This window comes from Achroia grisella, unplaced genomic scaffold, assembly GCF_030625045.1.
Source record: "Achroia grisella isolate CSIRO2021 unplaced genomic scaffold, CSIRO_AGI_Agris_v1 utg853, whole genome shotgun sequence".
NCBI lineage: Eukaryota > Metazoa > Arthropoda > Insecta > Lepidoptera > Pyralidae > Achroia > Achroia grisella.
The window spans coordinates 53163-80666 of NW_026713043.1; the positions used below are offsets into that span (position 1 = coordinate 53163).

At 37.3% G+C, this 27504-nt stretch overlaps 2 protein-coding genes across 2 annotated transcripts; both read left to right on the top strand.

Annotated features, from left to right (window-relative positions):
* The first annotated feature begins 438 nt into the window (after positions 1-438).
* LOC131852483 (WD repeat-containing protein 81) lies at positions 439-19647 on the top strand. Its single transcript, XM_059203148.1, has 19 exons — positions 439-645; positions 783-1680; positions 2291-2447; positions 3638-3797; positions 4197-4321; positions 4414-4604; positions 4741-7272; positions 7669-7844; positions 8124-8311; positions 9248-9323; positions 9861-10037; positions 10793-10953; positions 11660-11926; positions 13261-13477; positions 14267-14422; positions 15421-15555; positions 16783-16932; positions 17507-17613; positions 18392-19647. Exons 1-19 carry the CDS (start codon positions 439-441, stop codon positions 18621-18623), a joined length of 6312 nt encoding a protein of 2103 aa, XP_059059131.1. The 3' UTR covers positions 18624-19647.
* Positions 19648-23865: 4218 nt separating this feature from the next.
* Positions 23866-26957, top strand: LOC131852505 (sodium/potassium-transporting ATPase subunit alpha-2-like). Its single transcript, XM_059203174.1, has one exon. It carries the CDS (start codon positions 23866-23868, stop codon positions 26923-26925), a length of 3060 nt encoding a protein of 1019 aa, XP_059059157.1. The 3' UTR covers positions 26926-26957.
* Positions 26958-27504: the final 547 nt, after the last annotated feature.

Sequence of the window (27504 nt, forward strand, 5' to 3'; positions counted from 1 at the left end):
CTGGGACTAAGAAAATATAAGTCAGCATGTAGTTTAAACAAAATAACTCTTAGTAGACTATATTAATTATTATATTTTTGGAATATTCTAAAATAGGTAGTTAATTACGATATAATCATTAGTAAGTATAAATCAGGATTAAACTTAAATTTACCCTGAAAGTTGCATCTAGTTGGTAGTACCGTAATAGCATATTATGTTATCTGTGGTAATACTAACAGCCAATGGTTGACTTATAAATAAATTTCTTTGAATCACTTATTCTGATTGTATCACTTCATAAACTTTCATTCGTATCATCGAATGTATTTTTATTATCATTCGCTTTCATTCAATCAATTTCAGCTCTCACTGTCATTTCATTATTATTATTCTTGCTGTTATGTATTTTCAAACAATTAAATAATAAAACAAAATAATTATTCTCAGTGTAAAGAAATGGAATATATTATTAAAGAATTAGGTATTAATAGCGATAACATATTTCCCACTGCCTCATCAAGGCTTTTTTCTGTAGTCGTGCACAATAATTGGTTAAAAAAATGGATGAAGAACTTAAATGTTGATAACACAGTGAACAATGTCGATTTTGCCTTACAAGCTGGAGAAAGTGTACCATATCCTTGGCGTAAAATATTTGTAAGGGTATGTAATATTTTTGTAATACTATAGGGTACATAAAAAAAAAATGTCATGTGAAAGATTTTGTTTTTTATAATATTTTGTATTTATATATTAGATTAAACTATTGGTATACTGAAATAAATGTATTAATTTTTTAGGTATTAAACAAAAAGGTGTCGAAAGTCTTACCACTGCCACGCTACAAAGCAAATGATAACAACACTGAATCGGCTCTTACATTCTCACAGTTGTTGCAGTATGCTTCTCTGAATAATCAGATTAACCTATGGAAAGAATCATATAAGAAATATTGTCAAAACAATGATAACACCAAAGAGAGTACAATTGTCAATCTTCTAGAACATGACCAACTCCTCTCGGAAGTAGTCTTAAGGCTGTATGGCTGTAATATTATTAGAATTAAGTGTGATGGAGGGAAACATATTGAGTACAAAGAAATAATACCTAACAAATATGTGTCTAAGTCATATGAAACACATGTCAATTTATTAGCTGCTATGTTTATATTGGAGACTGATAATAACTTCTATGTAATGTACCATGGTAATTATGAGAATAATCTCTTAGATTGCCTTAACTTTAGTCCGAGCCTGATCGACAAGAATTATGCCAGAGGAATGTTTATAATATATCAGTTGTTGAATGTGTCCAAGGCAATGTCTGATAGAGGATTAAGTTTAGGGACATTGACCCTACAAGATATATATTTATCTGAGAATCTTTGGCTGCAAATATTGCCTATTGTTACAAACAATGTCCATTGTTTGGATGCATCATTAATATATGAGCAGAATAAAAGTAAACAAAGTACACCATCTGTGGCCAGTTGTCAAGGCAATCAGGCAAAAAGAGGAGAGGAATGGTGTTGGAGAAATGAAGCAGTAAAGTTGGAGAAACTGTGTATGCTATGGGTTAGGGGCAGGATATCAAATTTGGACTATCTGCTGCACCTCAACATGCTAGCAGGCAGACAGGCTAATGATCTTCAAACCCACTTTCTAGTGCCTTGGGTAACTGATTTCCATTCCAGATGTGGTTAGTACTTATAGTTGATATTTTATAGTAATATAATTTGATTTTTTTTTTAAAACATTCAATATATTATGAAGTTTAAATGTATTAATAACCCAATAATAACAAACATAACAATAAGGGGATATATGAGTACAGAAGATATGGGAGTTATGTTATGATGTGGTCTGTTATAAACCATTTAAAATTGCAAATTCCTAATAAATAAATAAATGCCACATACCCATTAAAACAAGTAAAATAGCACAAAGTATTGTAAACATACCATAAATTATTATTTTTACATCCCTTTGTCTATTTGTTTTTAATAATATAAGTTGACTAGCTACTCGCCCCGGCTTCGCCTGGGCGTACATGTATTATATATATATAAACCTTCCTCTAGAATCACTCTATCTATTAAAAGAACCACTTAAAAATCTGTAGTTTTAAAGATTTAAGCATACATCGGGATGGACAGACAGCGACAGGGACTTTGTTTTGTACTATGTAATGATGATAAATTATAACTCATAATTATTTATGATATCTATTCTATCAGTCTTTGTTCCTCAACTTTAATGTTATTTTTATCTATGGCCAATTACTGATAATGACATTATATGATATACAGGGAAGAATTGGCGGGACTTAACTAAGTCAAAGTATCGACTCAATAAAGGTGATAGACAGTTGGATATGACATATGAAATGAACTGTTCAGATCAGATACCTCATCATGTGTCAGATGCACTCACCGACATCACATGTTATGTGTACTTGGCTCGCAGGTGTGTTTTATTTTAGTTAATTACCGACTACGCATTTTACACAAAATCTTTACCACAAAAAAATAATAGAAGCTGTAATGTTTGTATTTTTTTTGCAGAGTTAAATTGTAAAAAGTTGTCTACTGTAAGTTGAGCTAAACGTTAAATGCCAAACTTGTTTTCTAAACTGTTTCTGGGGGGAGGGGATTGTTAGTAATGTGGACTTATAATTCCATTACTAGTAATATACCATGTCAGGTTGATCTCCACGTTCCCCCTGGAAACCATTGTGACAAATTCACCAAGATTTGTCACGATGGTTTCCAGGGGGCTAACTTACCTGACCGCAAGATCATCTTATCATCCCCCACTAGTGCCCCGCCAGCGTAAACCGATAGCGCAGGCGGGTGCACTATTCTATTATCATCCATAAAAAACTGTTTTGGTTGTAAGATGTGATGAGGTAAAATTAGGGGTTAGTAGCTGCTCATGTATACAGCTGCTTGTTACTGGTTAGCATGAAGTGGGTAGTCGAATAGTTTGCCTTTGTAACTATTTATAAAAAATAAAATCGTTTAGTAAGTGATATATAATAGAAAATTTAGGGATAATTAATTCTGTCATACTATATTATATGGTATACATGCATGTAATTTTTTTTTCAGTAATTAGAATGAATTAGAATGTCCATAAGTGGAAACAGTTGCCTATATACCTGAATAGTGCTGTGTACATCACGTTATCATCTGATGCCTGTGATATACCTTACATTTTCCTATTGTTATTTAGTATATAAGATCATTATATCTATGTACATATTGTCAGTTTATCATCATCATTTCAGATTTCAGAGTACTAAAATAGCCTGCCTCTATAGTCTGTAATTGCACTGTCATATCGCGCCCTTCAACCGAAACACAAATGCAAACTTTTTGTACAGAATATATATGGTAAGGAATTTTTGACACTTGAGCATATAATTTTTTTTATCACGGGTAGTGATGACGTCAACTTGGGCTAACAACTTCAAATTGGAAGAATTGACAAAAAGCCTAATGGAAAGTTATAAAAGTGGTTAATTAAACCTTTTCATATTATCTATCTATTAGTGTTATTTTATAAATAATAAATGTCATGAGGACGGACATATCTTTAATCTGAAAAACAAGCGAATAATAAAACTTAATAGTATCATTGTTATTATGCTGCAGAACGCCAAAGGAGGTACTATGTAAATATGTACGCAACAACTGGGTGCCAGCCGAGTACCCAGCATCCATTCAGCGAATGCAAGAGTGGACTCCAGACGAATGCATTCCAGAATTCTACACTGATCCAACAGTATTCAAGAGTATACATGAAGATTTACCGGTAATTATTCACTCACTTAAGGTGTTACACTTGTTGCGAGGTATAATAAAAGAGCCTTGGGGGATGGGGGATTATTAATAATGTGGATTAATAACCTCATTGCTAGCAATGTACCATGTCTGGTTGACCTCCATGCGGTTTCCCCTGGAAACTATCATGTTAAATTCCTTGTGAATTTGCCACGATGGCCTAATTGACCTGACCTCATGTTCATCTTATCATCCTCTACTGGTGCCCCACCGGCGTATACCGTTGGCGCGGACGAACGGGCCATCCCATTATCATCCCTCAAAACAAAAACGGTTGACATTTTGGAGGTGCAGCTTTCCTTCCCCAAAAGCTGCACCTCCAAAATGTCAACCGATACCCATAATGAATAGTTGCAATGTTTTTTCGCAGGATTTGGGTATACCGTCATGGGCAACATGTGCTGAAGATTTTATTACGAAACATAGAGAAGCACTGGAGAGCACGCATGTATCGGAAAATCTACATCATTGGATTGATATTACGTTTGGATATAAGTGAGTCATTTCGTATATTTTTATAATTATATTACGGGCTGAATGCTCGTTTGCCAGAATCGTACTATAAAAAAAATGTGGGTGCATGGCAGGTTGTCGGGCGCGGCGTCGATCAAGGCGAAGAACGTGTGCCTGTCGCTGGTGGACGGGCACACGGCGGCGCGGCGCGGCGGCAGCCTGCAGCTGCTCGCCTGGCCGCACCCCCCGCGCGCCCCGCGCCCCCTCGCGCCGCACCCCCCGCGCCTGCACTGGACCGCGCCCCGCGACCGCGAACGGGAACCCAGTTAGTAATCCACATTCTTTAAAAAAGGAATTTATAGTAATCGGTGGCCAATTCTTTTCGATTGAAGTTAAGTAGATAAAGGCATTTAATTTAATTAGTAGTTATATTATTTTAACATATATTTGCATTTTAACAGAAAAGGCAGCCAAGGATACTCTCAGTTCGGAAGACATATCCGACGACGAAGAGGAGTCCACCTGTGTCCCGCAGCACGTATCCCGGCTCAATGTACCACAGCGGGTTCGATCGCGGCACAAGAGTAGCACGAGGGCCCGTTCTCTTTCCAAGAGTCAAGCTGTCGATGATTCTGCAACAACCAACGAGAGTAGAGCTTCCTCTCATTCTAGACACTACAGGGTCCAGCGATCTGAACTAGGAAAAGGAGTCATATATCTCCCCAAAGAGTTTAACTCGGTTTCCTCATTACAAGCATTGGAATCTCTAGATAATTTCCGCACAAAGTGTTTTTTTAGTAAAGCAGAAGACAAGGAGAAATGCAAAGAAAGTATGAAGACATTGAACCTTTTTCCAATGCAGGAGGAGGCGAGAAAAAGTGGTAATGTTGACGCAAAAAATATTTCAGACGATACAGCATTCACCAATCACATGTTTTTGGCTTCGTATGACCAGAATTATCTAAAGAGATTTACTCAAGACGCTCATTTAGAAAGTGTGCTGAAAGAAAGAAAGAACAGAACATTAAGTACTAGGTATACAACAGATGCTGCGGTGTACAAACAGTTTGTGGCTGAAACTCGCCGACAGGACATGTTAGTTATTGGATGCCTTATTGTTGAGATATTCCTTCATCAGTACATGCGTCCACTAAGAACAAACAGCAACAGTTTTGTGGAGCGATACAACAGTTGTAGAACAGTGTTAAAATACAATTTCAACTCGCTTCCCAAAAGTGTTAGTTATGTTGCATCCCTCCTTCTAAATGTTACTCCTCCAAGCTTAAGTTTCAAGAATGAGTTGAGTCCTAAAAAAGAAGAGCCTTTCAAGAAAATCGTGGTGACAGATAAGGGATTGCCGCCTCCGACACCGTCGCAATTGCTTCAACCGTTGTTAATGCAGCATTTGATCCCTTTCCCGCCAACCTTTCAGATTCTATACAAGCTGCTCAGCACATTGCATGAGTACGAGCTAACGAGTAATGAATTGAACATATTATACACATACGAGTGTGATGGTGTACAATGTGAGAAGTATCAGAACGTCGACAAAACAAAGTTGTATTTTAGCCAAAAAATTGCTGAAGGCAAAATTCAAGCATGCGCAACATATTTAGATGTGCTGTTAGAGCAAATAAACCATTACAGTCAATTCGACGTACTAGACATTTTCCTTGCTCATTACATAGAACTTCTAAGAAATAAAGAAACGTCAGTGTTAGCTGCTTGGTATCTGTTCGACACCGTAAGCAAGGCTTTAGGCCCGGCCGAGACGAAGAAAAAACTTTTAAAACATATACTTAACCTTTATGAGGAAGAAGATATGATGTCAGATAAGCTAGATGATAAGGTCGTTGGTGACGACACTGTGACAGTAAGTAATAGCACGCCGAGCAAACAAAAGTTCGTGAAACTGTACCACAACATATTTTTATTACAATTGATGGTCAGACTTGGCCTCCAGTGTTTCTTGGATAATTTTACTCAGCATCTGGTTGAGGCTGTTGGAGGATACAAAGATGACAACTCCGAGGCGAGTACTCCTGGACACTTGTGTCATAGTAGATCAATGGCCAACAAAAAACCTAGATACTCAGATGATAATGTTAAAAATGCATTGTCAACTACCGCAGACATATTTTCGCCAGACACTTCGTATGGATCTGAACACGTGGTTACACCGGGTATTGAGAAGAGTGCGATAGAAATAAACGAATCGGTAAAAGAAAAGGATGCTGATAATAGAAGTGAAAATGACTTATTTCATTTTGAGAGTGATAAAGAGAGACTACCATCTCATAGGAGTAGAAGCAAGTCCCCAGCGAACTCAATAGATTCCACTAATTCTAATAATTACCAAGAAGCTGCTGTTAAGACACCATCACCTTCGGCTGATTTTATTTCTCCTACAAGTGGGAAGAGTTTTCCATTGGCTGCTGGTCCGTCCAATTTAAAAAGCCTTAATATCGTATTAGCTAAGGATGAAAGTCCCGAATCTATAATAGAAACTCCACCCAGAGGACCAATGTCTCCGATCATAGACATTCCTTCAAATCCTATGTTCACCAGTTATATTCATTTTGGAGAAGAGGATTCTACACCTGATGAATTGGAAATACTGAAGAAATCTCACCCAAGGGGAGTAAAAAGTCTCGAATTTAGTAAACACTTAAAAAATATAACACCATGTGCATCTAGAAGCTTAAATGACGACGAATTACAAGCATTTAAGGAGTCAAATTATTGTAAAATCTCTGATATGAGTTCAGAGAGTCTTATATGGCTTGCACACAGACTGGGCCCAGTACTTACTTGCAGATATATAACAAGAAATTTGCTTAAAATGTTGACATTATGTTATATTGGAAAAGATAACCTATCTCCGTGGGAGGGTGATGACAAAGATGAATTTGACGAAATATCAGTAGTGAACAGTCGAGTGATGGGTGATAGGAATGCAATGAAGGTTATAAAGTGCCTCACTTCTATTGTAGGTAAGCATTTTTCAAACCTATTTCTTTTTTTTTTATTATATACTAGCTACTCGCCCCGGCTTCGCACATGGGTGTACATGTATTATATATATAAACCTTCCTCTAGAATCACTCTATTAAAAAAACCGCTTCAAAATCCGTTGTGTAGTTTTAAAGATTTAAGCATACATAGGGACGGACAGACAGCGGCAGCGACTTTGTTTAATACTATGTAATAATGATTAGTTCCTGGAAAATAAATTTCAGCATGTTTTTGTGTGGATTTTGGTGGGGCAGAAATGTGTTTTGGTTAGATTCAAGAATTTTTTAAAATTTGTCGAAATTTTATAACGAATCAATACATCACAAAATTGAAATTTGAATTATGATTATAAACTACTTATTTGTTACATGTAGCGATGTACGGAGAGCAGCTGATAATCTTCCAATACTTGCCTCACATGGGCGAGCTGATAGCGTCCTGCCGGCGGCGGTTGTCTGCGCCCCTAGAGGGAGGAGTGGTGGCCTGCTTGCACCTCGTCAAGTATCTCGTGCCTTATATGACAGATGTTAAAGTTATGGAGCAGTTACAGGTGAGCGAATATAAAGAATTGCGTTAATTATGTCACTATTTAACGACTTCGACAGTTTGACACAACATTTTGTAGTTCAAGAGTCCAGAGCGATCTGACATAACTTATTTTCAAATAGATAAAATATACAATCATACAGCGAGCTATACAAACACGCAGGTATACAAAGCATTTGAGACGCTACGGAGAACCTAAGGTTTTATCTACTTGAAAATAAGTTACGTCAGATCACTCGAGGATGTCACTCTATTACTTCAACATCTTACTCTAACAATTCAGGATACGTTTCCAAAAACGATAATCCAGCCGGCGCTGCGGCTGGCGGCCACGAGTCGCTGCGCGTACCCGAGCGGAGCCGTCGCGCGCGCCGCCCTCGCGCGCAAGCTGCTCGCCGCCCTGCGCGTGCTCGCGCTGCGGGTCGGGCCCGCCATGACGCGCCACCACCTGTGCGCGCCCTCGCTGCAGAGGTACGTGGTGCGGAACTTGTCGGGTGTACTGCTCGCCGCCCTGCGCGTGCTCGCGCTGCGGGGTCGCCATGACGCGCCACCACCTGTGCGCGCGCCACCACCTGTGCGCCGCGTGCTCGCGCGCTGCATGACGCGCCACCACGTGCGCGTGCGGAACTTGTCGGGTGTACTGCTCGCCGCCCTGCGCGTGCTCGCGCTGCGGGTCGGGCCCGCCATGACGCGCCACCACCTGTGCGCGCCCTCGCTGCAGAGGTACGTGGTGCGGAACTGTGCGCGCCACTCGCTGCAGAGGTACGTGGTGTCGGGTGTACTGCTCGCCGCCCTGCGCGTGCTCGCGCTGCGGGTCGGGCCCGCCATGACGCGCCACCACCTGTGCGCGCCCTCGCTGCAGAGGTACGTGGTGCGGAACTTGTCGGGTGTACTGCTCGCCGCCCTGCGCGTGCTCGCGCTGCGGGTCGGGCCCGCCATGACGCGCCACCACCTGTGCGCGCCCTCGCTGCAGAGGTACGTGGTGCGGAACTTGTCGGGTGTACTGCTCGCCGCCCTGCGCGTGCTCGCGCTGCGGGTCGGGCCCGCCATGACGCGCCACCACCTGTGCGCGCCCTCGCTGCAGAGGTACGTGGTGCGGAACTTGTCGGGTGTACTGCTCGCCGCCCTGCGCGTGCTCGCGCTGCGGGTCGGGCCCGCCATGACGCGCCACCACCTGGCCGATCCATTGATGCGGTTCACGTTACGGCACGCATCATACCTTACAGGTTTTCGTTCAACCTACCACACAATTGCTTCAATTGTAATCCCAAATGAGGTAGTCAAAGGTAGTAATTAAGTTTCACCTGTTTTAATAGATTAAATGAAATAACTTATGTAGGTATTTATCACTGTTTTGTCTATATACATCGTGATAGTAGAAAATAATTGTTCATTTCGTAATTTCAGATTTTTCTTGGCGTTCGACAAAGCAACTGGAAAGATTGATAATTGGCCGAAGCAAGAGGAGAGCAATGTAGATAAAGTATGTCATCAATATACAATTTATATTTAATAATTGGGTAACTCTACAGACGTCATTCGTAGTGATTACTCGAACTGACAAACGCGCGAGAATAAAGTCACTAAGCTTGCTGAAATAGAAATTTAACTTCGTTCCGTAAAAAACCTTCTACTAAGTGTTGCAATACAATAAAAATGAGTTATATCATATTGTATTTAAAACTAATGTCCATTTTGCACTCATTTTTATAACTACGTACGGAATTGAATAATGAACTTACTATGATTACGTCCGTGACATAGTCCGTGTATTTATTTATTTTTCTGACCCTCCTACAGTTCGTCCGGAAAACGACTGTATCTATCATTGTACACAATATAGTGTATTTAAGTATATTATACATTTAATAATAGTTAAACTAATATTTAAAAAAATCCCTGGTATGTGAGTTAATACTCATTTAGAGCCTCAAGGACACGATATGTATTTAGTGTAATAATTTTTTTCGGCGTATTCTATGACCACTTTCATCGACATATTTATTGATCTTACATCTAGATCTCTGAACAAGAGGGTCTCGATCAGAAAAAGGAAGATTTTCTGGAAATACGTCGTGACGGCACAACGGCTGAATGGACAGTACGTGCTGGACTAGTGGTGCGCGCGGATCTGCCCGACCTGGCCTGCACGCCGCCCGACGTGTCCGACCGGCCGCCGGACCCCGCCACGCTCACAGTGAGGACTCACATCCCTAATTTATTACTTTTTATTTTATATATTTACCACGAAGGATGCTACCCGTCGTTATATCGTGAACGAGTGCTGCTTATAGGGACTGGTCTGCTCTAATCACTACGTCTGATTTACTCTTATTTAGGTACTCAACCAGTTGGTTTGTTTAATATTTTGACTTTAATGAATTAGTGCTAGTTGGTAGTTTGTATTCACACATTTCAACATAAATGTAAAGTTACAACAAAATTATTTAAACAAGTTACATTTCCGAATGAGCGGTATATTAAAAGAATAATAATTATGACTATTCAAAAGTGCGTAAATTAAGTTTATTTGAATAAATTATATTATATACTATTCAGAATGGATCAAATTGCACACAATGTGCAAATCAAATTTCAGTAGATTAGGAGTCCATCGTGGACAAACAACGTGGCACGTAATTTTTATATATAAAGATTGACGGCGTCGGTGCTCTAGCGGTTTTCCACATGGCCTTTCTTCCGATGGTCGCGGATTCCTTGATCGATACAAACATTTGTATTCTTGCGTATGATTGTTTATATAGTTTTCGGTGTTCTGGATGTAGTAATTAAATTGACGTGAAGATGGCTTGTGTGATACAATAGGCGAAGAAAGTTATATATCCGCGTTTTATAGATTTCTTGTATAAACACAATCTATGTAGACTAAACTTTATTGTGATCGTTTTATGAGATATAATTGGTTGTAAGTAATATGTTATGGCATTATAGGCTCAAGAGGAGTTGCTGATGGTGTTTGACGAAGAATTAGCTTACCACGCATACACTATGTTCGCGAAATTCGTCGGCGTCGAAGCTATGGACAGATGTTTGAAGAACAGTGACACAATACGCGCCTTGTGTAGAAGTTATGAACAAAACCATTCCATAGGGTATGTTATTATAAAAATATATTGACGGCCTCGTTGGTCTAGTGGTTTAGCATACAGCCTTACTTCCGATTGTCGCGGGTTCAATTCCTCGCACGGCACAAACATTTGTATTCATGAGTATGTTTATCGTTCTGGGTGTTTTCTATGTATATAATGTCTATATATATATATATATAGTATTTACGAAAATGTGTTTGTATCAGTTATCTAGTACCCATGACACAAGCTTTAGGTAGCTTAACTTGGGTCTGGATGGCGCTGTGTGAATTGTCCTGAGATTATTATTATTATATTAATATATAAATAAAATAAGGATAAATATTTATGTAAATGTTTAAAAAAAAAGGAGATGAACTAATAAAGTCTAGGTTAACTTTTTTATACTCTTATTGAAATTTATAAGGTGCTTTGATAGAAGGATATCTGGATTCATTTACCCATATTTATTTTCTTATCTAGTGTACATCACAAGTTTTTTTATGTAACTGAAACAAGCACAATGTAATCGAAAACTTGGCATTTTATTAATTTAATATTCTTACTGTACAGGTCATTTAATAATAAATTAATTGTAAGTTATAATTATAACTTTATAACATATTTTTTATTATTATTATAAAATAATGATAAAAAATTAAATATCACGTTTCGTTACACTTTGTAATACATTTTACAAGTTTATAATTTCCTGAAATAATAATTTCAGCACCCCTATTCAAATGGACCGCACAGATAAACGCGTCCAAAACTCACTCAGTGACGAGCCAATCAGCCGCAAGAGCATAGACATCGTATCACCAAAACCGGACGTTGCGACAGATCATATTTCCAGTTCAAACAGTTTCGGCTCTAACGTTTTCCTAGTGGGGAACAGGATAGATGTCGCCAGTGATGCCTGTGAGACCGCCGAGTACCAGAGTGACGCTTTCGACGTTGTGGCATACAAAATGGATAATGGAGTTAAAACTAACAGGTGAGAATTATGTATACACATAACAGATGACAATTATATATACACTTTTCATTGCCTCCAAGTCGCATATTCTGTTTTCTATTTATTACAATTGCATTTAAAACGTACGTTGTGATACATAATTACTATTTATTCATCCGAACAATATATGTATGAGTCTACTGTGACACACACAATCTGGATGCTATGATGTATAAATGATAAGTTCGGGCTGCTTTCCAACTTAATATATTGAGTACACGATGATTGAGTGTGGACTGATGCTTGTTTGTGAGTATTTGATGTACTGAAGGGAAAATGGTATGTGTGGGCGTTATATGGACGCGGAGCGGTTTAAAATTCTGACGGCTGTACGGTGACGCACCGTACAATATAAATTGTGTAGGATAATTTACAAGGTCTAAAACATAATAGTAACTTAAACAGTAAATTTTGGTATATCAGCAAGTATAATGCAGTAGCTCAACTGGAGTCTGGTCATCATTGTAATAATCATTCATGGAATAGTAAAACTTATATAATAAAAATGTCCACAATCTAGTTTCTAACAATGTGAAATTGTAAATAGTTTTTAATTGAAAGTATTTTAAATAAAATGTCTAAAAGTTCCACCAGATGGTTAACAACAAATCATTTTTCCAAACTTATTTGACATATACATAAAACAAGTACTTAAAATGAAATAAGAAAAAAATCTTTACAAGAACTTCCGAGTATAATGTCGGTAAAATCTCTTCGTATAGCAAATAAGGTGATATGCTTCAAACGGCTGAATTTTTTTTAAATAATAACTAAGAGCCGTCTAAAATATGTCAAAAAAAAGAAAGAAAATGAATGAAATCAGTAGATATAAGAGCGTGTTGCAACCACATAGATATATTCGTTTCTATAACTTCCCTTTTTCTCGTCGGGGTTATAATGAATATGTGGCGCCCCTGCTACCTTTCGTGCATTATTTAGTCAATTTGAAGGCTAAACTTCACGCCTGAATGAATTTCAATTAAATCTAGACTACTAATTAGGCTATGCCTTCGTAAGCGACGTGTTCCATGGCTCAACCAAAATTAAAAAAATAGTGCCCATGTTTTGTCTCTGCGTGCGGTGTCATAATAGTTTTGAACATAAAACCGGCGCAACGGACGCCGCGCCCCCAGTCTGCACCTAGGTGTTCGCGATGCTGAACGTCCCATTGTATATTTTTTTTTATAAAATTTTGTGTAGCAATAAATGCAATTTATTGTAAAAGTCTTCGTTTTCCATACAAACTGTCCTACCATATCCTGCACCACATACAGTCTTAATGGCTATTTTTTAGAGTTTAATATATATGTCAGTTTTGACAGACATCTGCGTGGTGACTGGCTGATATACTGGGAGCACGAGATCGGTCGCGCAGACAAGGACACCCGGTTTAATCTGAAGCAGATCAAGCTGCAGACGTTCACGGGCCACACGCAGGCGGTCAAGTCTATATATTGTCTCGACAACGAGAACAGTTTCATGAGCGCTTCCAAGGATAAGACGGTCAGACTGTGGTCTTTGAGGAACCAGGTCAGTTAAAGATTGATGACAGATGTCCACCATTATATGTTATTAATGTTCTAAATGTGACTCTTTTGATGTCTGTTTTTGTAATTGGAATGACAGTCCACCCTAAGGTAAACAATATATATATATATATATACAAGCTGTGTTATATATATAAACAGGACCACGACGATGTATTGTTATTTGATGCCCATTAACTTGGTATAATGCGTACTATAATAAGTAAGCAAAATATTTAGTATAATAAATTGTTAATTAAATTAATAATTTAAGATCTCAGGACAATTCACACAGCTCCAGGTAGTGACTAATATAAATACATAGACAAGTTAAGCTGAGCTACAAATGTGCTGTGGGTACTACTGATATAAATAGTTAGATATATTTTTTTTGTAAATACATACGTATATAATACTATAATATAAATATACATATATAATATTTCTATATTTAACTAGCAGACCCGGCCACGTGTTGCTGTATAAAATATTAAATAATATTGCGACCATAAATTGAGACGTAAGCTATCCTATCTTCAAAGTTGGATCAAATTGCACACAATGTAATTTTTATATATATAGATATAAATAAAATAAAGTTAATATAAATATTATGTAAATATTTTAACAAGCAAAAGGAAATGAACTAATAAAGGCTAGATTAACTTTCTTTAGTAGTTTAGAAGTCCATTTCGGACAACAATGTGTGTGACAACGTGACACGTAATTTTTATATATAAAGATTAATCAATAAGTTTATACTCTAAATATACGTAATCGTGTGTGGTTGTAGGGCGACGGCAATGCATCGACAGGTTGCAACTGGGCGTACACGGGGCACAAGAAGGGCGTTCTGTCGCTGTCGTTCGTGCCGGCGCTGCGACTCGCAGTCTCCACAGACTCTGTGCTGCACATTTGGGACCCATTCATGGAGACTGTGGTCTCGCAGGTAAAACAAAACGCCTACGTCAAAATAAAAAAATATATAGAAAAATTCTTTATTCAATTAAACTTACGTTCATAATTTTTTTTTAATATACTGCTCATTTGGAAAGCTCTCATCATAAGAAAACGAGCAACAAATTTGCGTGTTGCTGCTATTTTAAATAATGTTGATGTAATTTTTAATTCTGTAAGGGAGTGGCAGGCCAGCTCTCTGCCACTTTGGATTCAAATATACCCAGCATAATGTAATATCAAGTATTGTGTTCACGATAATCTCGACAGTTGATAGTGCTTCTACAAATCATCTCTCAATGATAACCCCATATGGGATAACAGTCCTGATGATATGTTATTGGTATGTTTTTTTGTCATATTTGTCTACCTATATCAAGTAAGATAGTGAAAGTGCAGGATAAGAGGCAAGACATCATCGTCTTCCGGAATGGAAACGTATTAGTTGTATCACGGGAGTAGCATTATAACGTGATGCTGTTGAAATGGATGATAACCAAAATTTCCATTCCAATTAAATAAAATAATACATTGCCTTTACACGTACACTTTCTCACACCTGAATGGGGTTTTTTGTGCATATAAATGTAGACAAGGAAAACGAGAAAAAACGCGCTCGCCACGAGCTCGCGCATTCCCGCGTCCTAAAATATTTAATATATATTTAATTATTACAAGCACGCGCTTGTAATAATTCAATATCATTGCAAAATGGCGGATATTTGATTTGTGAAGATATATTTATAGAGTTATTATTAAAAACTTTTTTAGAGAATAATAACTGTGTTTAAAAAAAAGTAAAATGATCTATCAAAGACGAATGGGATACGAGCAATCATCAAAGACAAATTAGATAAAAACAATCACTAACGTTTGCGCCTGAAAGACTTGCGCTAAGTTTTTGCGCGTGCGAACGAATGTGTCGTTTAAAAGTGCTGGAGCAAGTATGGAGCGGTGTAAGTTGATGGCGTGTGACTTTATCACCGACAGCTGGATAACATGAAGTCGGCGGTGAGCTGCGTGCGCGCGCTGGGCGGAGCGTCGGCGGCCGTGCTCGCCGCCACCACCGACGGCGCGCTGCGGCTCGTGGACGCGCGCGTCGCACGCCGCACGCACGACCTCAAGGTAACGACATCGAGGCGGCGGTGAGCTGCGTGCGCGCGCTGCTCGGTGGTGGCGGCCGTGCTCGCCGCCACCACCGACGGCGCGCTGCGGCTCGTGGACGCGCGCGTCGCACGCCGCACGCACGACCTCAAGGTAACGACATCGAGGCGGCGGTGAGCTGCGTGCGCGCGCTGCTCGTGGACGCGCGCGTCGCACGCCGCTCGCACGACCTCAAGGTAACGACATCGAGGCGGCGACGGCGCGCTGCGGCTCGTGGACGCGCGCGGACGCGCGCGACCTCAAGGTAACGACATCGAGGCGGCGGTGACTGCGTGCGCGCGCTGCTCGGTGGTGGCGGCCGTGCTAACGACATCGAGCGCGGCGGTGGACGCGCGCGTCGCACGCCGCACGCACGACCTCAAGGTAACGACATCGAGGCGGCGGTGAGCTGCGTGCGCGCGCTGCTCGGTGGTGGCGGCCGTGCTCGCCGCCACCACCGACGGCGCGCTGCGGCTCGTGGACGCGCGCGTCGCACGCCGCACGCACGACCTCAAGGTAACGACATCGAGGCGGCGGTGAGCTGCGTGCGCGCGCTGCTCGGTGGTGGCGGCCGTGCTCGCCGCCACCACCGACGGCGCGCTGCGGCTCGTGGACGCGCGCGTCGCACGCACGACCTCAAGGTAACGACATCGAGGCGGCGGTGAGCTGCGTGCGCGCGCTGCTCGGTGGTGGCGACATCGAGGCGTGGACGCGCGCGTCGCACGCCGCACGCACGACCTCAAGGTAACGACATCGAGGCGGCGGTGAGCTGCGTGCGCGCGCTGCTCGGTGGTGGCGGCCGTGCTACATCCATGCATACCCGTGGTGCACCGAGTAGCGCGTTCAATTGTGACGTGACGTCACCGCTTGCAGTCACGAGCGGAGCACATGTATGCGAGCCACATCGACACATATATATGTGCCTTGTTTCTTCTTTTATATATGTACTATATTATTATTCGACTTCAATTTCAACTACACACCCACTAATTTACACACTTATTTAGGTTGAGACATTTTTGCTTTTTCACTACTTACCGAGTAGAGACGGGCTCCTCTTGTCCCAACTAGTTACATATTACTAATTTACTCACATTTCAATAAATAAAAGTGTTTAGATCTCATCCCGAAATCTTCTACTGAGTGAGTATGGCGTGTCATTAGATTATTTGAACATGATGGGAATAGAACTCGTTATCGGTGTTACAGCTACCGGCGAGTGCGACGACATTCGTGAGGTGCGTGTGTGTTTGCGCGAGCGCTCGCTGGGCGGCCGTAGGTCTGGCCAGCGGGCACGTGGCGGTCGTTGACCTCCGCACTGGCCTGCCACTCGCACACTGGCGCGCCCACGACTCCGAGGTAACCACTTACTCCTGTTTTTTAAATTCTGTTTATCTTTTAAAGAAAAGGCAAAGGGAACTTTTTCCAAACTGCCACGTCTGCATGTTCACTACTCATTCCTTTACCAAAGGTAGACTGACGTATACCTAAGTGGTCTAGCGGTTTAACACACCGTTTTACTTTTGATGGTCGTACGTTCGATTCCCTGCACGTTGCAAACATTTGTATTCATAATTATGATTGTTTGTATTGGTCTGGGTGTTTTCTATGTATATTATGTATGTGTTTAAAAAGAATATCTAAGTATTTATATTAGTTGTTTAGGACCCAAGCTCTGCTTAGCTTAGGACTAGATGTCGTTGTTTGAATTGTCCAAAGATATTAAATTATATTATAAGAGGATAACTGTACATATACGCCAAATAAAATATAGACAATTAATATTTCTAAACTCATTGGGTAAACTGAAAAAGTCCCGGTTCGCTAGTCATCCAATATACAGTAATTTTTACAGTTTCTTCTATTCAAAAGAGAAGACCTACCTCTCTAGTGTGGTGAATATTTTTTGTTACTTAAGTTATTTTTGACATAGGTTCTCAGACTTGCTGCTGTGGATGACTACAGACTTCTAAGTTCCGGTTTGGATCAGGTGACGTCACTGTGGCGACCCGACGACGGCGTCTTAATAGCGCATCTTAAGTGAGTGATTACTTTTTTTTATGGTGGTTTGTAGTGATTAATTCAGAATGGAATTAAAGATAGTTTTCTTGAAGAAAACACGTGGTATTCGTTGCAAGGGTTGAGAAGAGTGACTTTTAAAATTCGAATGACAATATAAAAAATATAAGGTACACAGATTATAAATAAATAATAACTATAAGTTGTCTTGTAGCACAAAACTAACGGATTTGCTATTTTTAATCTAACAGGCGTTTTGCAATTAAAAAAATATTTAAGTTTTTATATCGGTTGTCTAGTACCCATAACACAATCTCTGATTAGTTTGAACTAGATGGCGCTATGTGAATTGTCCAGGGATGTTACTATTATATATTAAGTGGGATAGTTATTTATCGATATCTATACTAATATAAAACAACAGGGCGGATAGTATAGTCCAGATTGACGATAGATATAATACCGCCTTACTTCCTACAGTCGCGGGTTCGATTCCTCGCACGGTACAAACACTTGTATTCTTGAGTATGATTGTATCAGTCTGTGTGATTTCTATGTATAATATGTATGTACTTACGAAAAAAAGTCTATGTATTTGTATTATAGTATCTATGTATTTATATTATTGTATGTAGTTGTTTAGTACCCATAACACAAGCTTTAGCCAGCTTAACTTGGGTATAGATGGAATTGTCTGTGTGAATTGTCCTGAGATTATTATTATTACTATTGTTTTGTTAATATCAGGTTGTAATTATCCTGAGATATTATTGTATAACATTAATATGTTAAACATCAGGGGCAGCACAGAGCCGGTCCACTGTCTCTCTGTATACTACGACGAACTCATATCCGGCACTACCAACAACCGAATCGGCGTCCACACTTCCCTCGACCAAGACGCCTCATTTTCCAGCACCAAATTACGTTCGGACACGTTCAAGGGTGTTTTAACGTGCATGGCAGTGTTGCCACTTAATAGGCTGTTGTTACTTGGAAGTGATAACGGCACTATTAGTCTGCTCTGCTGATTTTTATTTCTAAGTCGGTTATATTATATTATTCTCATTATTAATTGTATATGGCAAGACTAAGTTTTAATTAATTGTAAGGAACCATAAAGACAATTTGATGCTCACATTTATAAAACGAATGCTAATTTTAATTGTAGTAATATTACGCATGCCAGAGTTTGTAGACATGAATGGATGTAAGTTACCGTTTCACACAAAAGGAGCTGTTCAAGTAGTACTAGATTAAGGATAGAACATGTCCTACTGTAATAAATAATACTTTATACCTGGATCTGACAAGTTAAGAATAGGCCTACAGCCACTGCATTTGTTCTGTTATGGATTTAGAGTGCCTTCTGCACTAGCCCCCGTTTTTATACGATGAAGCTGTAAATGTCAACGGCCAATAATTTTGTTTAGGTTGTTGCGTTTTAGAAGTAAAAATTATAAAAAATACAAACTACATACGGGTACAAAGGAATCGTTTATTAAAGAAAGAAAATTGAGTATAGTGTTATAAACTAAATATTAATATGTAATTAATATTTATACTTATCGTGGGTCACAACATAAAAGTGGTTAAGAAACGATGATCTTTATTATAGTAAAAACCTCAGACATAAAATCTAATATAACCGACTGGAAATATAATTCAAAATAAAAAAATCGCATAATAAATCTATGATCTCAAATTTCTCTAACACAATTTTATTGGTGATATTTCAATAGGGTATATATTATTTACTAAAATGCCGTCATTTATTTACTGAAAATAATTAGTCTTAATTTTTTTATTAATTAATTAAAATTGTAACATCTTTCCAACTTTGTAAAATGTATATATTTCTTTTTAATGTTATTTATATATTTATAACATATGTAGTATTAAAAAGTAACCATTTAATACATAAAAACAATAATCTACAAATTATGTTCAATTATTATTTAAGTGTTTTATCACATTCTCTCAAATAAAGAAAATAGTTCGGATAATAAAGACAAAATAGTGCAATAGCTAAAATTAAAAAGATTGATTAGTCTATTAAGTCTTTGTAGAGATAGTATGTAAAGTTATGCATATAAATATATTATTTTTTGTGTATGGAAATATCGATATCAATGATACACTTCACAAAATTAATTTTAAATGCATGTACCAAATATATATTTGGTACATCCATTTAAAATTAATTTATAATGTATTAAAATAAACAGTGTTGCAATACTTGTTAAATTTTTGCAATAATAAATGAGGAGTTTTGGAAAGTTTACAAATCACAACTTGGCTAGTAACTGCTAATCTCAAATAGTTCTAAGTCCATGAAGGTGCATTAGGTTAGAACACATTTTTAAATATTAATATTGTTTATACTTAAATGTAATTGTTAATTTGTATATTCGGATGTAATGATGAGTATTTTTAACACCAATCAATGCAATGTAAGGACATAATATGTAGGTATGTTATTGTAGACTGAATCCTAAAATTTATATTCCATTAGCATTTTTGTATGAATTACTTATCCACCCCAGCTTCGCACGAATGTACATGTATTATACATATAAAGCCTCTCGAATCACTCAATGTAATGCGAAATGCATTAAAATCCGTTGTGTAGTTTGAAAGATTTAAGCGAAAAGACAGCGGAAGCGACTTCATTTTATAATATGTAAAGATTAATATATATATATATATATCTAAGTATTAATATCAGTTATCTAGTACCCGTAATACAAGCTCAGCCTAGTTTGGGACTAGACGGCGCTGTGTTAATTATTCAGAGTTATTATTATTATTACGTCCACAATAATTACCACGTCATATGAATACACCCTTCAAAATATATATGAATAATGTTACATTTATTTTTCTTGAAGTACAAAAATGTTATTACCAAAGACATTCCATATAAGAAAGCATAATAATATGTTAAACTAAGTACCTTTTATTTTAGGTTCATTAATCTCATATTTAAGACTTTTCTATTCATATTATTATCTGATTCCAATCTTGTATATTGTAATTAAATATATAATAAGAAATAAGGAATAGACACAAATAAAAAAATACTCATTGTCATTTAGGTTTAAACATGGCCGAGATGTTTTAGTAGTTAACAATAAATAAATAGAATATTAAAAGACCCTATATATCTACATCGGATCACATGCACCAAGTTTCATAAAGTGAAAGAAGTGGTCTTAATTAAAACGAACTGCATATATTTAACGTAAGTGGATATATAAACACTATATTGTATTTTATTGTAGAATATAGAACATATTATATATGTAAAGTAAACAAAATATAGATTTCTTTATTAATTTGTAGAATATCATAGTATTGGTAATCTTGATACTACATATACATATATGTTAAAGTATAAATTTGTATATAATAATCATTTCGGTATTTATAATATAAAAGAATTTCATGTATTTCTATATATAATAGCATGTAATGCAACAGATATATAGCATCGTTAATGCTCATATAAATAATGTGGTCTTGGTTTCTTGTCATATTTGTGAAAGTGCAATTGTTTATAAAAAATATATATCTACTAATAATAGTGAACATAATATTATTGTTAAGTGAAAATAAAAATAATGGTTCCTACTTATTTTCTGTTGTTATATTATATATCTGCATGTATAACATAGTATGTAATTTTAATTTATGTGAAGTTTATAAAATCTTATAAAGTTTTGTAAATTTCACTGGTTTTCGATATATAAAGCAGCTCATAAAAACGCAAATAGTGAAGTTATATTTAGGATTGCAATTTTTTTTGTAAAACCAACTGGTCGCATGGCCAGTAGGCAGCGCGCTGATTTAAAAAATAAAATAGCGGAGAAGCTACCAATATGCATCACAGTTTTATGGTTGAGTTTTTTTTTAAATCAAGTGTGTTGAAAAACGGCGTACGATTTACGTGCGTATTTAACACACTCGGCTGTATTACGCCCTCGCCTCCGGCTTGGCTGTAATACCGCCTCGTCTGTTATAACCATCATAATGCACTTAAATCGTAATATGTTCTTTACTATAGTTTAAGTTTAATATTTCTCAATATTCCAAAACTGCTCAAGTCTAATAACATTTGTATATAAAGATCATGTACAGGAATGGTGTATTGTGTATATTTGAATTATAATTAAGTTCTAAGTTTTAAAGTTTCGTGTTTAGCACATATTATTATAATATAGGTTATCTGGCCTTAACTTGAAAGATAAAATAGTAAGTAAAGTATGTATTTCAATCGATGTAGCTAGATTGCAACCACCACTAGCTGTGTTTCAAACTGATTGTCAATGATCATGAAAAATAAAAATTAATAATTCTGTAAAAACAATTTCAATATAATACAATTTAACATGACCTAGTAAGCATAGAAATACCTGTGATCAGGGTCAACTTCTTTTTATTTTTTTGTTACCTGAAAAATACTTTATTACTTTACATTTCATTGATTATACATATGAAATATATATTATATCTTAACCCTACTTTACCTACTACATTCGATGCTAGTAAGCGATATGAAAAACGATTGTAATAAAAGGGTTAAGGTTATAAATATTTTTTTATTATATTGGGAACATACTGTTACTTTCATATATTTAATAAAATTAACCTTCCTCTTGAATCACCCTGTTTAAAAACTAGAAATCGTAAAAGATCTGAGCGAAATGTCAGCAAAAGAAACTTCATTTTATACTATCTAAGATTTCGTGTACCTATTTAAGTCCAATCTTGAGGAATTAGTATAATGCATTAAATACTCATTGTAATATTTGTACCATATTGGTCTATTAAAATAACAGAAACATTATGCCTTTCTGTACATAAATTGATATTCGATAAGATCTCAATCCACTATGAATATCGGTTTAAGAGATAGTTCAGAATGTATTTGTAAAGTAAAGAATAAAATTATGAAAAAAATATATGTAAAGATAAATATATATATATAATTCATAGATTAAGTAAATTGCTAAGTTTTGCCTTGATTATGTAAAGTTGTAACATTGTAAACGCGTGCGAAATGACTTAATGAACTGTCTCGTTAAAAATATATTGTTGTTCTATTGAAAGTGATTTATATGAATTCTTCGAAATAAATAAAATGTTTCTATTTGTATAAATTCTAATAATATAGTATAAACATTTTCTCTTCAAAAACTAATAGATTTGTATAAAAATATATATTTTAGGCTGCTGATATATAGTCGGTTTGTCGTCTGGTTACATTAAGCAATGGATGTTGATGAAACGTTACGAATGAGTCCAATTATCATATTTATTTACTATGTCTCGTCTTCTTCAGAGATGGTCGGCGTAGCAACCAAATCGAACTGTATATAAACAGAACTAATAACGCATATCTAGCTTATGTTGTCTTCCCAAAACGAAAATATTTTACAATAAAAAAAGAATATTGGAAGCAGTTCACTCCTGTCGGATAAGCTCACAAAACCTTTTTATGATCAATTTTTTTTTTATGATTATTTCAGACAGACGTAAGTACATGCGATAAATTATTACGTTAAGATGAATTGATTACACGTATCTATACCACACGACCAAGGCAATTCATTGGGTCACTGCGCTAGACTTACAATGTAATGTACTACAAATTACAATGTAACAAAGGTATTTTTTGTAATAAAAGTATTTTTAGAGATTTATATGTAGTTTTATTTTCAAGCAACGATGTATTGCCATAGAGGGATTAATATGATTATAGTTGATAGTACAATAAATATGATATAATCCGAATAACTTTTAACTGAAGCATAGACAGTAATGTATACTAGTTTCAGTGAAAGGCAGGCTAGCATGGCAAACGGTCAAATATAATAAATGAAATCTGGCAGAAAAGAACGGGTCTCAAGTGGCAACCGCATACAGACAAATGCAGTCAGGGACGACTCGTCCCACGTTAACGGTCTCAAAAATGTTACAGGCCAATTGCTGGCGTAATATATATCCGTATCACCTACAGTTATCCATATAGTAGTGGATGATAGTTAGATGTGATGGTGATGATGCTAGATTTAAAATTGAAATCTTGAGATGTAGTTATAAATATATACAAAATATCGGTATAAAATGAAAAAAAAGTTATTATTCTTTTTTTATAAAGACTCTTTAGAGGTAAGAATTATACAAAGAAAGAAAAATATCAGTGACGTAGTTTAAACATCAAGAATAAATAATTTTAATTTCAAGAAGTTTTTAGTTACAATATAAAAAATGCCGCACCCCACACATCGCCGTTCAAGCACTTCTCTTGTAGGTCCGCGGCGGCCCAGCCTGTTGGCTCACGGCAGCGTCGATATCTCGGAGCTCAATCTGCTCAAAGAGGAAACCCATACCGGAGATCACTTTCTAACCCCAGCACAACTGGAAACTGTTTACCGTACCAACATCCAGTCTGGGCTTAGTGAAAACTTCGCTAGGGAACTTCTAGAAAATTATGGTCCAAATGCCCTTAAAGAACTTCGAGGCAACAGTTACTGGAAAATATTCAAACATAACCTATTCGGTTGGTTTCAGTGTGTATTGTGGGTCGGTGCGATACTCAATTTCATAGCATATTTTTGCGCTAATAAAATTGATACAGGTGCAGAGGGAGGGGGAGGCCATTCAGATAAAGAATACCTCTACTTGGGATGTGTCATTACAGCTACTATACTGGGCACTGGACTGTTTGGATTTTATCAAGAAGCTAAGAATATAGCAGTCATGAGCGGATTCGAAAAGTTAGTGCCGCCTAATGCAATCGTTATACGCGAAGGTGTCAAGCAAATAATACCCAATAGTGAAGTTGTACTAGGTGATATAGTAGAGATGACGGGAGGTGAAGTAGTGCCAGCTGATGTACGCATATTGTCTTGTAGTAACTTCAAAACGGATATGTCCTCGTTGACTGGAGAATCAGAACCCGTGCAACACAAACCGGAATGTACTCATGCAAATCCTCTAGAATCCAAAAATATGGTGTATTTTGGATGTCCCATAGTTGAGGGTGCTGCTAAAGGAGTGGTAGTTGCTATAGGGGAGATGACTCAAATAGGAAAAATAGCTGGACTTGTAACTGGTTTAGAGAAAGAAGAAACTCCTATCGCCAAAGAAATAACACATTTCATTAAGCTGATATGTGGGGTGGCCTTCGTATTTGGTATAATATTTTTCTTAATGGTATATTTTATTCAAAAAAGTTGGTTATCAGCTTTACAATATATGCTCGGTATAATTCTCGCTAATGTACCTGAAGGTTTGATTGTCACATTAACAGTTTGCATGACACTATCTGCTAAACAATTGAAAAAGAAGAATTGTTTAGCCAAAACATTACAAGCAGTTGAGACTTTAGGATCAACTTCGTGTATATGTTCTGATAAAACAGGAACACTGACAGAGAATCAAATGAACGTGTCCCACCTTTTCTGTGACTTCAAAATTTATGATAACAATGATCATAGTCACGTATCTGATCCCTCCTATTCATGCTTATGCTTAGCAGCCTCTCTGAATCTGAAAGCTGTATTTGTACAGGATAGTATGAATTTAGCTGTTGACAAACGGAAAGTATTAGGCGACGCATCAGAATCAGCTATATTAAGATATATGGAGATTAATCGATCAGCAACTCGAACTCGTGAAGAGAATCCTAAAGTTGCTGAGATACCTTTTAGTTCTGCGTACAAATATCAAATAACTATCCATCTTATGCAAGTTACACAAAGTTATTATATAATTATGAAAGGTGCACCAGAAATTATAATAGAATATTGCGTTCGAGTTCATACTGATGAGGGAGAGCAACCGCTGACACCTCAGCTTAAAAAAGAATTAAAAGCCAATTTTATTAAACTTGCGAACATGGGCGAAAGAGTAATAGGTTACTGTGATCTGAAATTGCCATTAAATGAATACCCTATTGGATACAAATTTGATACTCACCAGAAAAATTTTCCTCTAGAAGAGCTTGCCTTTGTTGGCGCGATTTCCATGATAGACCCTCCGAGACAAGATATTGAAAAGTCCATAGCGCTTTGCAGGCAAGCAGGTATTAAGGTGATAATGGTCACAGGTGATCATCCTGTTACAGCATTAGCTATATCTCGCAAGTGTGGTACAATAACACAGCCAACAGCATATGATTATGCTTTTGAACATCACATAGAGCTAGCTGATGTGCCACCTCATATCAAAAATCAATTTAAAGCGACTGTTATAACCGGAGATGAACTCCGCAAAATGAGTGTAAACGATCTTAAAGCGGCACAAACTAAATATACAGAAATCACTTTTGCGAGAACTAGTCCTCAACAGAAACTGTTCATAGTTGAAACTTATCAGTCTTTAAAACACGTGGTCGCGGTTACCGGAGATGGTGTTAATGATTCACCCGCTTTGAAGAAAGCAGATATTGGTATTGCTATGGGTATAAATGGAACGGAAGTGTCCAAGCAAGCTGCTGATATGATTCTTCTCGATGATAATTTTGCATCTATAGTCTTAGGCATTAAAGAAGGCCGTAGAATCTTTGACAACTTGAAGAAAACAATTGCTTACACTCTTACCTCAAATACGCCTGAAATGATGCCCTTTGTACTCTACGCTTGCTTGGGCATGCCTTTACCGTTAACATTAATGTTGATTCTGGTGATAAATGTTGGTACAGATTTATTACCCGCAATGAGTCTTGCCTATGAGGACCCAGAAGAAGACATTATGTCGATACCACCACGAAAATCGGCTGATCATCTAGTTAATAGAGTACTTATTTTCATGGCATACTTTCAAATTGGATTAATTCAATTTTTTGCTGGGATGTACGCTTATTTCATAGTGTACGCACAGGATGGTTTTTATCCTTCCAGCTTGATATTTATTCGTAGTGAATGGGAATCTAGGGCAAATGTCGTCAAGGATACGCTTGGACGACCGTGGTACTATGAGGACAGAAAACGAATAGAAAAGAAGGCGCAGACTGCTTATTTCGTGTCTGTGTGTTGGACTCAAATATCGGATGTTATAATTTGTAAGACGAGACGAATATCACTTCTGAAGAAGGGTATGCGGAATCATGTATTGAACGTAAGTATCGTGGTAGATTTGATAGCTGCTGTGATCGCAACTTATTTGCCTATATGCCATGAAGTATTCAATACGGAGCCATTATCATGGTATGACTTCTTCCTTGCTGTTCCATTTATGTTTCTCATGGTAATTGGCGACGAGATGAGGCGTCACTTGATTAGAAATAATATTTCTAAGTGGGTTGAGCAGGAAACTTATTATTAAATGATAGTTGTTAGATAAGTTTGTCAATTACAGTTTCGTATATAAGTTTCACGTTACGTTATCTTGTTAAAAGAATTGATTGATATTGTTTAGTTTTAATTAAAATAAATGTATCTATTTATTTTCATTATAATCCATCTTATTAATAACAAATATACAACTCGGGAATTATTAATTGAAGTGAAAATAGGGATTACTAGCTGTGCCCGCGGTTTCACCCGTGTGAAATTTATAAGTCTGTGTTGTCTATGTTAAACTATATTAAGATAAAGTTTCAACAAAATCCGTTCAGTACTTTTTGTGCGAAAGTAACAAACATCCACCCATACTTTTTTTTGGATTACTCTAATGCTGTTGACCACATTTGGCCTTTACAGCTTCACCGGACGTTAGGGGGCGAGTGCAGATGGCGCTCGAAATTCGCGGAAGGACTTATGGAGCGGCTGAAGGCCAGCTCTTGCCTTACTGATACGACTTTAGTCTGAGGGCACCACTAGGGGTTCGAACCTGGGCTCAGGCCGTCGTAGTACCCATACTCACAAACTTTCGCGTTATAAACGTGATATTAGTAAGATTATT

Coding starts and splice junctions, on each gene's coding strand:
- LOC131852483 (XM_059203148.1), top strand. CDS start 439: ATGGAATATATTATTAAAGAATTAGGTATTAATAGCGATAACATATTT. Junction 646..782: donor GGCGTAAAATATTTGTAAGG/GTATGTAATATT, acceptor TTAATTTTTTAG/GTATTAAACAAAAAGGTGTC. Junction 3,798..4,196: donor GTATACATGAAGATTTACCG/GTAATTATTCAC, acceptor GTTTTTTCGCAG/GATTTGGGTATACCGTCATG.
- LOC131852505 (XM_059203174.1), top strand. CDS start 23,866: ATGCCGCACCCCACACATCGCCGTTCAAGCACTTCTCTTGTAGGTCCG.